At 47.8% G+C, this 14,759-nt stretch overlaps 1 protein-coding gene across 1 annotated transcript in view; it reads left to right on the top strand.

The window, feature by feature from the left end:
• TRPM8 (transient receptor potential cation channel subfamily M member 8) overlaps positions 1-14,759 on the top strand; it is an 87,688-nt gene that overhangs the window by 53,383 nt on the left and 19,546 nt on the right. Inside the window, exons 17-20 of the mRNA XM_068543723.1 lie at positions 4,979-5,070; positions 6,762-6,903; positions 8,001-8,172; positions 10,752-10,929. Of these exons, the coding sequence (XP_068399824.1) occupies positions 4,979-5,070; positions 6,762-6,903; positions 8,001-8,172; positions 10,752-10,929 (584 nt within the window). The remainder of the gene's footprint in view (positions 1-4,978; positions 5,071-6,761; positions 6,904-8,000; positions 8,173-10,751; positions 10,930-14,759) is intronic.

The raw sequence follows: 14,759 nt of genomic DNA, 5'->3' as shown, positions 1-14,759 counted from the left end.
TTAAATTAGGAACCTCCCGAGTTACATTGTCATAGGAGCTGGCGCTGCATGGGGTCGCACGTGTTCCCTCCTAGACCGGTTGGGTGCTGGGGCCCTGACTCCCTTCCTTTGCTGTGCTCATGGGCGTGGTTGAATGCCAAGGCTGAATTTTGGCTGGGTCAAACTTAGAACACAATTGGATTTAAATTGGAGTCCATAAAATTTGGAGTCCTTACGTCACAAGCATCTCCCTTCAGATTCGGATGTACATTTAACTGCTCATCCCACCTTTCAAAGGCACATCAAAGAGAAAGTTTGGCTTTTGCAGAGGAAGAGGATGAAAGGGTGAGTTTGGAGGGGTTTGTCTGGCTGCAGGGGGAAAGCCCTGCGTCTCATCCTGTTTGAGAGACCAGCAGACCTCTCATCCTCTGTGGACGGGGAGGCCCAGTGGGGCAAATAAGTCATGAGCACAAATAAGTGTGCGCGGGCTTTCTCTAGTTGCAGCGAGTGGGGGGCTATTGTTTGTTGCGGTGCGCAGGCTTCTCATTGCAGTGGCTTCTCTTGTTGCGGAGCACGGGCTCTAGGCGTGCGGGCTTCAGTAGTTTTAGCATGCGGGCTCAGTAGTTGTGGCTCGCGGGCTCTAGAGCACAGGCTCAGTAGTTGTGGCACACGGGCTTAGTTGCTACGTGGCATGTGGGAGCTTCCCGGACCAGGGCTTGAACCTGTGTCCCCTGCATTGGCAGGCAGATTCTTAACCACTGCGCCACCAGGGAAGCCCAGATGTTTGCTTCTTATTCACATTTGATCCTCGGGGCCTAGCACAGGAGCGGGCGTTGTCGCATTTCTGGCAAGTGCGTGTATCTTTTTGAAAAAAACGAATTGACAAGGCAGGGTCTTCCTGATTCAACCCCAGAGATGTGCCGTGACCGAGAGTAAGGGGGGAACCATGAAGCCAGCACCGGGCACGTGGGGAGGAACCTGGCAGGAGGGGGCTCAGGCGTACCCTTTTTGAGCAGAGGGTGCTGTTGGCAGCAGCTTCTTGGAACGGCTGGTAAAAAGTAAAAAGTTCTTCTCCTGCTTCTGGCTGCCCCTCACTCACGCTCCCAACATTTCTCCCCTCGTCCTGCTCCTGACCCTGCCTCCTGGCTGCATTAAAGCCACAGAGTCCAAACGTCATTTGTATCCTCCAGGAATCTAAAGGAGCATGAGGTCTAGAGAGACGACTTACCCTGGGTTGCTCTAGGGGCAGAGCTTGGCCTGGAAGGAGGATGCAGGGAGAGTCATCCTGGCTTAAGCCAAGCACTTCATTCACGCAGTCTTTCAACAAGTATTTGTTGAGCACCTACCACAAGCAGTGTCTTAGACCCTGGGGATACAGCGATGAACCAAACAGGCAAATATCTCTGTCCTCATGGACTTTCTACCAGTTAGCGATGACCGGCAGGGTCTTTTCTGGGAGCTTTCAGGGAGACGAGGTGAGCGCTGCCAGTAGCACTGAATGAGCGAGTCTTGAGTTGACGGGGAGGTTGGCCTAGAGGCCTTGGGATAGTAAAATCTGGAGTCCTTACGTCACAAGCATCTCCCTTCAGATTCGGATGTACATTTAGCTGCTCATCCCTTATTCGGGTCATGCAAGAAGGAGACTCAGGACAGGCGCATTTTTGCACGGAGAGGGACCCCCGGCAGGCAGAGTGTGTGGAGTTTTGCTCAGGAGAGGCACAAGGCGGGGACATTGAGTGGGACAGACGGTGGGCAGGAGCCTTGGGGGGAGGTTCTGGGTTTCTGATATGCTTCCCAGTTACTCCCCAGGCCTGATGTGATGCCCACAGGGTCTGGCTGAGTCCCGGCTGTTCCACCTTCATAGTGGGTGGTATTTCATGATGCTAAGGATGTGTAGCTTTGTCCAAGTGTGTCCTCTGTTTCTTTGTAAAAGTTGTTTTTTATTTATTTAGTATTTATAGAACAATTATTTATTTATTTATTTATATATTTTTGGCTGTGTTGGGTCTTCGTTTCTGTGCGAAGGCTTTCTCTAGCTGCGGCGAGTGGGGGCCACTCTTCATCGCGGTGCGCGGGCCTCTTCACTATCGCGGCCTCTCTTGTTGCGGAGCACAGGCTCCAGACGCGCAGGCTCAGTAGTTGTGGCACACGGGCCTAGTTGCACCGCGGCATGTGGGATCTTCCCGGACCAGGGCTCGAACCCGCGTCCCCTGCATTAGCAGGCAGATTCTCAACCACTGCGCCACCAGGGAAGCCCGTAAAATTTGTTTTTGAAGGGGCAGTTTTTTTTTTAACATCTTTATTGGGGTATAATTGCTTTACAATGGTGTGTTAGTTTCTACTGTATAACAAAGTGAATCAGCTATATGTATACATACATCCCCATATCTCCTCCCTCTTGCGTCTCCCTCCCACCCTCCCTATCCCACCCCTCTAGGTGGTCACAAAGCACCGAGCTGATCTCCCTGTGCTATGTGACTGCTTCCCACTAGCTATCTATTTTACATTTGGTCGTGTATATATGTCAATGCTACTGTCTCACTTCATCCCAGCTTACCCTTCCCCCTCCCCGTGTCCTCAAGTCCATTCTCTACGTCTGCGTCAGGGACAGTTTGACTTCAGCAGTCCTGCATATTAAGGCGATAGTGAGGGACGTGCCTGTGCTTAAGGTCAGGAGCCTGGGGTCAAGGCCACCCCTGCCGACTGGGAGCAGCTCTGACTGTGTGGTCTGTGAGCCCCATCTCCACAACACAGCCTTGCCGATTCCTGTCATTACAGGACTCTGACACTTGGGGTCGCTGTTTCCCTTTCGGGTCTGCAGACTCAGGCCTTTGGAATGCTTCGTGTGGTTGGTTTCCTCAATCAGTTCTGCCGGCCTGGTACTGTCTTAATTAACCTAATTCACACTTGTTAGCGAAAAGCAAAACCAGGCAGGATGTTACCAGCTTCAGATAGTGTCTGGGTGTCAAATGCATGCTTGTCAGTGTCTCCCTGTGTCCCCTTGCCCAGAAGACAGAGGTTGCTATGTTAATTGGAATTTTTAACCAAGGCAATCAATAAGTGCAAACATGGTTGCTAAATAACTCTTAGGTCTATTAAACAGACTGTGAATGTTTATTTAAAATGAGGTAAGTCCCAGCGTCCCTTCATGGAGAGCACATTCAGTCTTGAGGCCCTTGAATCCCCAAATCCTGACAGATAGGATGAAATATGCTGCTGGTATTTTATGAATATAGCCAATCGCTGGCGTTCCATTCAGAAAAGAGGCGGCTATTCCTTTTTAAAAATGTCTTCTTACTGCAACGGTGCCTCCCAGCCCCAGCCTTGATCTACTTACGGTTCTTCCCGTCATGTGGCCTGAGGCTGAGCCAGGCTGGGGCTGCCCCGTGGCCCTGTGCCTACCTGCCTCTCAGGCCAGGGTTTCAAAGAGGGAAGCAGGTGGCAGGGAGAGCCTGTCCCAACTACCCTCGCCTTGCAAATGGCTCTCGGTGGGTGGTGATCACTTTCACCGGGCCCACCCAAATGGACAGTTAGGGATCCTGACTCGATTTCTGAGCCCACGCGTTCAGCCATCCCACAGGGGAACACGGTCAAATTGGGCTGCTCACACCTGGGGGACTTTAATATTTCCTTGGTACTGGATTTCATAACGCCCTCACCCCTTTGTCCACTAAAGTTGCTGTTTGCATTTATAAATGAGTGAAAAGAAGTACTTGTTGAGAAACCGATGATGTTTCTTGAATCTCTTCCAAGTCTAAGATTGTGGGATCTCTGTGGGGGGGTTGTCTAAAGAAGCAGGGTGATGCTGGAGAGAGGAAACCACGTTTCAGAACCCTAAGACCCATCACTTGCTGGCTTTCTGCCTAAGGGCAAGTTCCTTTGTTTCTTTTTCTTAGGCCTTGGTTTCAGGTGCAGAATAGGAAATAAGATATCTTAATAGCAGGTGGACCCATGTTGACGGTTCATTTAGTAGATTTGAAAAGTGCCAAGTACCTCTGATGACACATCTTTGCTGTTGTTTTCCTGCCTTGCACAAGTCTGGTGGTTTCCTTATCTGAGCTCACTTGGACCTTTGATCTTACCTCCCCTCCGACCCTTATCACGTTTCATTTTAAACATGTTTAACGTCTGTCTTTGCTGTGGGCCAGTAGGTTCCTTGAGTGTCGACATCACACCCAATCCGATGATGTCTCTGTGTCCCAGGAGCCCAGAACAGGTGTTTGCAACCCCGTGGATTCTCAGTAAATATGTTTTGAGTGGATGGACGAATGAAAGGGTTAGATGACCACCCTGGAATCCCCCAAATCCAGCGTAGGGATTGCCAGAGAGGCTGTCCAGATGCAGCCTTCTAATGGATACTCTTATCCCTCTTTAAGTGTTTTCCTGACATGCTTTCTTCTGAGAAATCATGACTGATATATACAAATCATGATGGAAGGATCACTGAGGCACACTCTTCCTGTTGGTCATTTCTGTGACCACGTCTGTCCTCCTAGCTGCCACACATAGCACCTGTGTGCAAAAAAAAAAAAAGTTTTTAAAACTTTTAAAAAAGTTTCTTTAATAAGATGTTTTATTGCCATGTGCCAGAAAATTTTTACAGTAAACACACAATCTGTGATGACGGCAGTATGGATAACACCCTCTAGAGTTGTGCAGTGCACAGCCTACACCACTGTACGTGGCAGCCATGGGGAGGGGGGTTCCACCTTTGCCCACACAGGTTGTACTCACTCTCTGAAGGTTTCTCTTTAAAAAACAGTTAGGATCCACGAGTCTTTTTTTCTTGACTTTGTTAGCAACACATGAATAACAGCACAGCAAGCATGCAACCTACTTTCCAATCCCCCTGGAACAGCACAGGGCAGTTGCAGGGCGTACTTGGCACATCATGGGCTCAAAAAGGATATGGAAAGAAATTTGTGAGCAAGAATAAATCTGGAAGCAGTTGATATTTCCAAGCTGCTGTGTCCTCTCTCTGTCGCTCTCTGTGCTGCAGTGGTACATGAATGGGGTGAATTATTTTACCGACCTGTGGAACATCATGGATACGCTTGGGCTCTTTTACTTCATAGCAGGGATTGTGTTTCGGTAAGTAGTCCTCACCACTTTTTCAAGTTTCGGTGTTTTTGGATTCTCTTGGGTGGAAAGGCGGAGGAAAGACGTTTCAAGCCCAAGATAAGAGAGAGAGGATGAACTGTGGTCCTGTTATTTTATGAATATAGCCTATCTCTGGAATTCCATTCAGAAAAGAGGTTGCTATTCCTTTTAAAAAATGTTTTCTTACTGCAACGGTGCCTCCGAGCCCCAGAATTGGTCTACTGACGGTTCTTCCCATCACGTGGCCCGAGGCTGAGCTAGGCTGGGGCTGTCCCATTGCCATGTGCCCTCCCCGCCCCCATTTAGAGATTATTACAAATGCCCATTGTCTCTGCCTCTTAGAGACACAGCTTGGTTGGCATAAAGCTGGGTCTCCTCTCTTCCCCCCTCCTGGTGATCTGTAATTGAAAAAGGCTTCTTCATGGTTTTTCTCTTTGTGCTTATAGAATTTGGGGAGAGAATTAGAAATCGAGGAGAGAATGATGAAGGTGTTAAATATAGCACAGTGTTTTCGTTTGGGGCCACATAATCTTCTAACATACACTTAACTTCAACTTAAATGCTGGTTCTGGAGCCTGCCCTCCCAGCTACAAGATTTCCTCAATCCCTGAGCCACAGCGTGTGATTAGAAAAACCAGGTGAAAAGTACGGTTGAAGGCAAAAAGCAACATGACTCCACGTGACAGGGAAATTGGGGTGCATACAAACCTTGGCCCACCTTGTCCAGCCCTGCTCCTTTCCGGCCTGCCTTTCCCAAATAGCTTCAAGGTGAAGCTCGTGGTCTATTGGAGCAGAGAAGCCTGACTATTAATATTCACACCTACCCAGAATGAGATGCTTTACAGTGAGTGCTCACTCTACAATATGAGCGGGGTAAGAACTCAATTTCCTCCTCCAAAAAACCTCCCTTTCTGCTTGGGTTAAAGGCCCAGCATTTTTTTTTTAAGTTTTTATTTTATATTGGAGTATAGCTGATTAACAATGTTGTGATAGTTTCAGGTGCCCAGCAAATCGACTCAGCCATCCATATACATGTATCCATTCTCCCCCAGACTTCCCTCCCATCCAGGCTGCCACATAACATTGAGCAGAGTTCCCTGTGCTATACAGTAGGTCCTTTTTGGTTATTAAAGGCCCAGCATTTGAATCACGGTTGGATGTGATTTCTAGAGCATTCCAGTTAGAAAGCACATATGGCTTTCAATGAACATGCCAGCAGGAGTTTAGCTATTCAAATGATCTGGTGCAAACGAGGTAAGTTTCATTCAGGGGAACCTGGCAGGGTCAAGTCCCAAGTGGTCGGGGTCATTGTAGAGGCCTGTGAGCCAGGAAGTTAGCGATGTCGGGATTGGGTCCTGCAGGAGTATTTGGGATGAAGGACTAAAGTGTCCTGCCTCTCCTGGAATCCACGAGGGCAGTAGACGTGGCCTTTGGTTTTCAGTGGCTGATGGGCCGGTGATGTCCCTGGTCTATTTCCACTTACCCTCAGTTCCCAGGCTTTTGGCTGTTTCTTCACGTTTGGTTATTTTTAAAAGCAAAACTTTGATTGTAAATCAACTGTACTTCAATAAAATTTAAAAAAATTAGCAAATAAAATCCAGAAATAAATAAAAATGATAAAAAAGCAAAACTCTGAAATATTTTGTCAGCATCTCACAGCTTCTTTCCTCTTCTTTCCACAGGCTTTACCCCTCTAACAAAACCTCACTGTACTCCGGACGAGTGATTTTTTGCCTGGATTACATTATATTCACGCTAAGGTTGATTCACATTTTCACGGTCAGCAGAAATTTAGGACCCAAGATTATAATGTTGCAGAGGATGGTAAGAATGAAGAATATTTGTAGTTAGTTGTCCTTCTTCCAGCTGCACCCAGCGTTCCTTTCATTGTTGAGAGGAGGATTTTGTGCATAGAGTGATGGCTGCATTTCACAATCAGTAGGGTTTACTTTCTTGATGTGTTTTCATCAGGGGCCCCTTCCAGGTTAAAATTTAACAAAAGATCACTGTTAGGAGCAAACAGCATGACTCAGTGCGTTGCTAAGAAAGATCTCTAGATCTTACATGTTTCCAAGTGCTTTCACTTGAGTCTTAACAACTCACTAGGAGCCTAGGCGGGAGAGGGACTTTTATACCCATTTTACAGATGCGGACAGTCAGGTTCAAGAAGGTTAATATGTTTGTCTGGAGACATGCAGTGAGCTAGAAGCATAGCATCGAGTGGAACTTTCATCTTACAACCATGCGATACAGACGTCGGGAAAGCACTACCAGCCCCGTTCCATGGGGACAAATAACAGAAAGATACACACTGACGATGTTGCTTCTCTCAGCTTGTTTTCCACGTGACCCAAACCTCCCGTGTTTCTGTCTTTAAATCAGATGGGCGTTTGGATGAGCTCATCTGGAGGTTCCTTTCCAATGCTGAGCTTCGAGTTTGTGGTTTTAATTCAAAGCATATCTGGGGCATCAAGTCACCATGAAGTCATGCTATGTGTGCAAAACATTAAAAAAGATAAAACGGTGCATTCTTGTCTAAAAAGGAGAGCTTTTATTTTCCTTAAGAAAAAAAAAAAAACTAAGGCAAGAGCTTAGGGGTCTGCAGAACGTGGGCTGGAGAGGAGGAGCGGGGGTCCAGAGTTGGATCCCTCTCCTGCTCCCAGGCTGGTCTCATTCAGAAAGTCTCTGCTGCTGAGCTGGTTTGGGGACCTGCAAGCAAAGATGCATCTGTCAGTTTTAGTGCTGGGAAGGAGATGCCCCGAGACCCAAGGGTGATGATGGCCATTTTTAAAAATTAGTGATCAAACGCTGGGCACCTTAGGTTCCAGGGTCCCGGAGCCTCTGTCCTTCTCCGTGGTCAGCGGAGCGGACAGGCCGCCCTGGTGCAGTCCTGACTCCCCTCTCCTGTCCTCCCGTGACAGCTGATCGACGTGTTCTTCTTCCTGTTCCTCTTTGCCGTGTGGATGGTGGCCTTCGGCGTGGCCAGGCAAGGGATCCTCAGGCAGAACGAGCGCCGCTGGAAGTGGATCTTCCGCTCGGTCATCTATGAGCCCTACCTGGCCATGTTCGGCCAAGTGCCCAGCGACGTGGATAGTAAGCCTGACGTGGCCTGGGCGGGGGGCAGCTGGGAGGCGGCAGATGCTTCTAGAACCCGCCTCCGAGGCTCCGCACTCTGACCCTGGGGACTGTCTTAGGAGCAGGCGGCTGGCATCTGGCCAGCACGAGGCAGCGGGCACTAACCCTCAAGGCCATTCCTTTCTCCTGAGCAGGATCTTACGTCCACCTTGTGAGCTGGTCTCCAACATGTCAGCCTGCAATTTTTAAACCTTTTTGAAAAGAGTGTTTCTCATATTTCCAACAGCAGCGTGGCCGATGAGAGCAAGGAACCTCACTTGTTTAGAAATGAGTGTCGCGAGTCCGTCCTGTACAGCAGAGTGACGGCGTGCTCATTTAGTTCAAAAAATGCAATATTGAAAAATTTTGCACTGGAACCTGGAATTTAAACTTCCAGCATCAGCCTTCTGCCAGCTATCTTTCAGAGGCAGGTTAATGGTGGCAGAGATGGCATTGATTTGGCCACACCCAGTTGACATAAGGGCATGTGTCGGGCATGTGCAAACTGGTGTGTGTTTTGGATAAACTGTCTAGAGCATCTCTGGGATGCTGACAGTAGCCTGGGCTTGTCACGTTCTGTCCTGCCACGGGAAAACTGCCCCGATGTGTGCCTGGCCCTATGCTCTCATTTCTCAGCTGCTTGGTGTTTTCTCAATTATCTCCGTGGCCTCGTGTGGTCCTTCTGGCCTCTTCTGCTGCAGCCTCTTCCAAGACCTTAGAAACAGCTCTTTTCCGTGCAACGATGGGAAGGCACCTTGTTATTATTATTTCCCGTCTGCACACTGTACTTGCCATTTTACAGAAAAGTGAGTGTGTGTTGTCCTCACAGCAATCTCACGTGTCGGTGGTTTTAGTCTTGTGAGCGACCGCTCACGGTAACTAACCTAAAGAGCCAGTGGCAGCTGGGGTTCAAATCCTGGTCCAGCCACGTGTGTGCTGTGCGCCCTGGGGCGCAGCTTGGCGTCTCTGCCTCTCAGTTCCGTTGCAGGTAAAATGGGTGTAGCACCGTCTTTTCTGCCGGGCGTCTCACCGACCGGCAGGACTGAACTCAAACTCACAGGCTCGGATGAAGATCTGTAGCCCAGAGCGACTCCCAGAGGGCCAGACACTCACATCCATTGCCTTCTCTGAGATTCTCAGACACACCTCTCCATCCTTCCTTCCAGACTCAGACCTTCTGCAAGTCCCCATTCTAGGATCTGTTACCACCGGTCGCACAGATGTGCAAAGCAGAAGCCTCGATGTCACATGCTTGACGCCTCCTATGACTTCCTCCCCCACTTCCAGTTCATCAGCTAGTTTTGTTGATTTTATCCCCTAAATGTCTTTGAAACCCAGCCACTTTTTACCATCCCCACCACCACTACCCTAAGCCATCCTCAGCGCCTGCCCGCATGGCTCTTAGTCATAACCTCCTCACATCTCCCTCTGGCTCCTTGTGATCTGTGCTGCAGCCAGAGTGATCCTTGAATGAAGAGAATCTGATGTGTCACACCTCTGCGTCAAGCAGTCTAATGGCTATCTGTTGCTTTTAGTATAAAGATAAAAAAGTTAACATGCTAACTGCACATCCTATTCTCTCATTTCAACAGACCTTTCCAGTCCCCCTACCACAGGGCCTTTGCATGTGCTGTTCCCTCTCCAGATGCTCTGGGCACCCCATCTCTCCCCATTCATTTAGGTGGCTCCTACTCATCCTTCTGTCCTCAGTTCAGAGACGCTTCCTTCCTGTGGAACCGTTCTCAGATGAGGTGCCTCAGTTTGTGCCCACAGAGTACACTGTACGTGTCCTTCTTCACACTTCTCAGGGGCTGAAATGTTCAACTTGTGTGGTCAATCATCTGCCTATTCTTCCAAAGAGGTTGGAAGCTCTCTGAGGGCAAAGACCATGTTTACCTTGCCTTCCTTTTTATCTTCCATCCTAGTGAAGTCCTGGCTCCTAGTAGCTGCTCAATAAATACTTAAAAATTTCTTATTGAAGTCTAGTTGATTTACAATGTTGTGTTAGTTTCAGGTGTGCAGTAAAGTGAATCAGTTATACATAATATTCACTCTTTTTTAGATTGGTCATTACATAGTATTGAGTAGAGTTCTCTGGGCTATACAGTAGGTCCTTATTAGTTAACTATTTTATATATAGTAGTGTGTATATGTCAGTCCTAAGGTATCCCCCCATTTCCCCCTGGTAACCATAAGTTTGCTTTCTACATCTGTGACTTTATTTCTGTTTTGTAAATAAGTTCATTTGTACCATTATTTTTCGGTTCCACATATAAGCAATATCATATGATATTTGTCTTTCTCTTTTTAACTTACTTCACTCAGTATGACAGTCTCTAGGTCCATCCATATTGCTGCAAATGGCATTATTTCAATGCACTGTTATTCAGTCAATAAATACTTAATGAGTAGGTGAACGCACGATTCTGAGGCTTACCCATGATAGAGTGCCTTGGAACAATGCCCAACACATTGCACGATCATCACACCTTTGTGGTGCTTTAGCACTGCCCCCTCCAGAGGGTCCTCACATTGCCTGTCTGTTGCTGTATCCTCAGGCACCACGTACGACTTCTCCCACTGCACCTTCACTGGGAATGAGTCCAAGCCCCTGTGCGTGGAGCTGGACGAGCACAAGCTGCCCCGCTTCCCCGAGTGGGTCACCATCCCCCTGGTGTGCATCTACATGCTCTCCACCAACATCCTGTTGGTCAACCTGCTGGTCGCCATGTTCGGGTACGTGCTTGGCCATGTACCAGCTGGGGGTCCACGCTGTGCCGGGCCCCGTGCCAGGCGGGGCTGGGGGAATCAGGAGTGAAGCAGCAAAGGTCCACCCTTGAGGAGCTTATGATAGAGGTCTTATGATAGGGGATTGGTGGTCTGGGGTGGGGAGAGGCCTTGAAGGGACTATATTAAGATATAGCGAGTCCTATAAGCTGTAACGTAAGTTTTTGGACCCCGAAGACAGGTGCCTGTAACCACCTCCAGCACGTTCAGACTGCATGTTTAGTGTCCATTTAGCAACCTCCCCCGAGCGCCGAGATGCTGGTCTGACAATGACTGTGGCTCAGCTCGGCTCCCAGGTTCTCATTTTCTGTGGACTCCGTGGGGTGGATTCTAGGGCTTAAGGGACTCAGCTTTTAGTTAGCTGCTGCTTTAAAATATTTAGTTTAAGTACAAATCAGGAGAGCAACTCTCCTTTGGGGCTCATGTCTAATGAGGTTGGCGTGAGAACACGATGGCGACTGAAACAATTTTTTTTGCTTTTGGCCATTCTCTTTAATCCATTTAGAAAATCATGTTTATCTTGCCCCTTTGTCTTTCTTAGGAGCGTTTCAAAGAACCCCATGTGGTGGGTACAGTGGGGGTACCTTAATTGTATGCTGTTGTTGTGAGGTAGGGGGTTATTCTGGGTACATGAATCCTGGCATAGACAGGCAAGCAGTTTAGAAACAAAATACAAATTAAAAAAAATTATTTGTTAAACTTTGGAGTGGAAGAAAAACCATAGTTGAAACCAGAAACTGAGAAACTATGAAGGACAAGAAAAACAAATTTAATTTCGTTAAACAGGATACCTCAGATGAAGTCATGTCATAATTGATAGACTGGGGGCAATGTTTGCCTAAGGTGAACAAAGGCTTCTCATTCTTACTATAGAAAGAGCTCCTGCAAATCGGTGAGAGAAAGATGAGCCAGTAGAAAATGGGCAGAGGAATGCAATTCAGAGAAATTCAAATGGCCACTAACTGTAGAGGAAGGGGCTCAACCTCATGGGAGGGAAAGGTCAGCTGAAACCAGCAACGAGGTGCTGGTTTAGGATCCATCAGGTGAAGAGACATCACAAGAAGTGCTGGAGGTGATGCTGGGAAATGGGCACTGCTCTGGGAATGTGAATTGTCTCCCACTTTTGGGAAAGTGACCTGAAAATAGCTATTAAAAAATATGCAAACCTTTGGCCCAACTCCTTCATGTCTGGGAACCTTTCCTAAAGATATCTAGGCAAAAAACGTTTATTAGATCATTGTTTGATGCCTATCAGTAAGGGGATGGTAAAACAAAGCATGTCGTATCCATACCACGGAACATTATGCAGCCCTTAAAAAGAAAAGCTGAGATCTATATTTATTGACTTGGAAGGATGACATTTTGTTAAATACAAGAAGCTCAGTGCAGACTTATTTTTATGGCATAATCTTATTTTCTGACAGTAAAAAACAAGAAATTTTTAAAAGGCAAGTATATATTTCACTCAAGACAATGATCACATATTACTTCCATAATTTAGAAAAAAAGAATCAGAAGATAGTCGTCACATAGAGTCCTGAGGGGCACCAGGATTGTAGACGAGGGTCATCTTTCTTTGTCGGTCAGTGGCCTCCCTTTGAGGGAGGCTGGGTTGGGGGGAACATGTGCCTTTGGGGACACCACGCATCCAAGGGGCTGAGCCGTGAGTGGTCATCTGGTCTTCAGGTGTACAGTGATGTCCTCCTCTAGACCAGCTTCTACACTGTGGCCACAGTGGTGTTTCTAAAATGTCACTTCTCTGCTTAAAATTCTGGAAGGATTTCAGTATTTCCCCATAGTGTTCAGGGTAAATTTCAGCCTCCTCAGCTTCCCCCAAGGCCATCGACCTGGGCTTTGAAAACACCTTCAGGCTTCACCCCTGCTACCTGTCCATCCCTAAACAGGGTGATCTGTCGTGTCTGACACTTTTGCAAATGTCACCCCTCTGTCGGCATGACCCATTCTATCTTGACCGTCTCCTCCCCATTCCTCTTGCCCTCTAAGGAGTCCAGCAGCATCCTTCACCCGAGTGGTCCTCGTGCCCTCCCCCTGTGCAGAGAGACCCCGTGGGCCCCCTTCAACAGCGATACTTTCCTCTTCTTCCAGACCGTAAGCTCTGGAGAGTGGAGATAGTGTCTGTCTCAGCACCTGGCCCTTCCTGCGTTTGTTCCATGAATGAAAAGAACAGGATTCTTTCTGCTTTTAGTTCATTATTCAGTTTTAGTTAGGAGAATAGCCTCCTGGTCTGTTATTCACCGAGTAGTGTCAATGGTGAATATCAGACCAGTGAGGGGTTCATCACATAGATGTATAACATCTGTTCTGTGCCAGGTGCCTGGGCCATGGAGATCATGTGGCCCTTTGTCCCACTCAGCCTTAAACAGGGAATATGCACCCCCCCAACTCCATCACCGCCCCTAAAGGGGGGCCTGGGAAGGACTCAGGAATCCAGACGCCTATACTGCTTACGGGAAGCTGGACCATGTCAGGCTGCCAGAGGTCCCCAAGTCTGAGCTTGCAGAGAGAAGTGGCAGAGATGGGTGGTTATGTATCCACGTGAGGGCAGAGAAGGGAGGACCGATTCCCAAACTTGAAGCAAGAGTGGGGAGGGAATGAGATGATTTGGGGGTCCTATTTTATAGTGATAACCTATCCTATCAACCTTTACATTGAACATTGGGTAGTCCCTGTAAAAACTGACCACTAATATAATATCTACAAAAATTAAACAGAAGGGCCGACAGCTCCCAATGCAATGGCCTTTGAGCTGCACGAATTCAGTAGATCTCAGGAAGCAGAGTGGAATAATGCTTAGAGCTCTCCCGAGTCTGTGTGCTGTGAACTGTTCACCAAAGCCATTCCTGAGGACCATGTCAGTTTGTAATTCATTATCCCCATGACAATCATGAAATGATAGAATTTGGAGCTGAGAGGGACAGGAGTCCGGCCTGTGATTTTCAGGTTGAGGAAGTGAAAGTTGGGCAGCTCAGCATCGGTGGCCCTGGCCGCACTGCCGTCCGTCTTGCCTGTGTCCATTCGAGGCTTGAACTTGGGTCTCTTCCCTGCGAGGCCCGAGCCATTGGGCCACACCCCACTGTTGCCTCATTCAGTGTGTAAGTGTGACCACTGGGGAACTTCCCTTCCCCTGGGATTCATCTTGGGCTAAGGCAGAGGGCTTTTTTCTGTTAATACCTGTCTGAGCAGCTAGAGCAGCCCCCTTGCCATCCTTGAGCTAACTCGTCAGGACACTGTTTCTGATGGTTGTGATGGATATTCTGGGTTCACTCCAAGCCAACAGCTCCGGGCTGTGACCTCTGTCTGGCACCACATCAGAATATTCACGTAAGAGCTTAACTATGCACAATGGCAGCCTTTTGAACTGTAACATAAATGTACACTTGGGAATTTTAAAGTAGTGTTGGAATGCTCTCTAGATGGTATTCAGCAGGGAAAGGAAATGGGTGTAAACATCTGCGATTATTGCACATTAAAATTATCGATCGCAGGCCCTATGTGGCTTATCAGAGGCACGAAGTGATCTTAAGGTCAGTAGATGACTCGGGGTCGTCTTAACACGGAGACGTTAATGCTTTCAGGCACCGTGTCCTGAAGATAAATTCACCCAAGGCATTTCTGCTGGAAAGGACTCATCAGACATGCCCCGTCTAAGATAATTTCTAAGAATAAAATATTTTTCTAATCTTAGGAATAATATATGTTCATTATGAATATGTAGAAAAGTAGACAAAAGAAAATATCTCCTGGTACAGATTAAACGT

Source organism: Eschrichtius robustus, chromosome 5 (genome assembly GCF_028021215.1).
Source record: "Eschrichtius robustus isolate mEscRob2 chromosome 5, mEscRob2.pri, whole genome shotgun sequence".
Taxonomy (NCBI): domain Eukaryota; kingdom Metazoa; phylum Chordata; class Mammalia; order Artiodactyla; family Eschrichtiidae; genus Eschrichtius; species Eschrichtius robustus.
The sequence above is the reverse complement of the archived record's forward strand: the minus strand, read 5'-3'. Positions and strand labels throughout refer to the sequence as shown.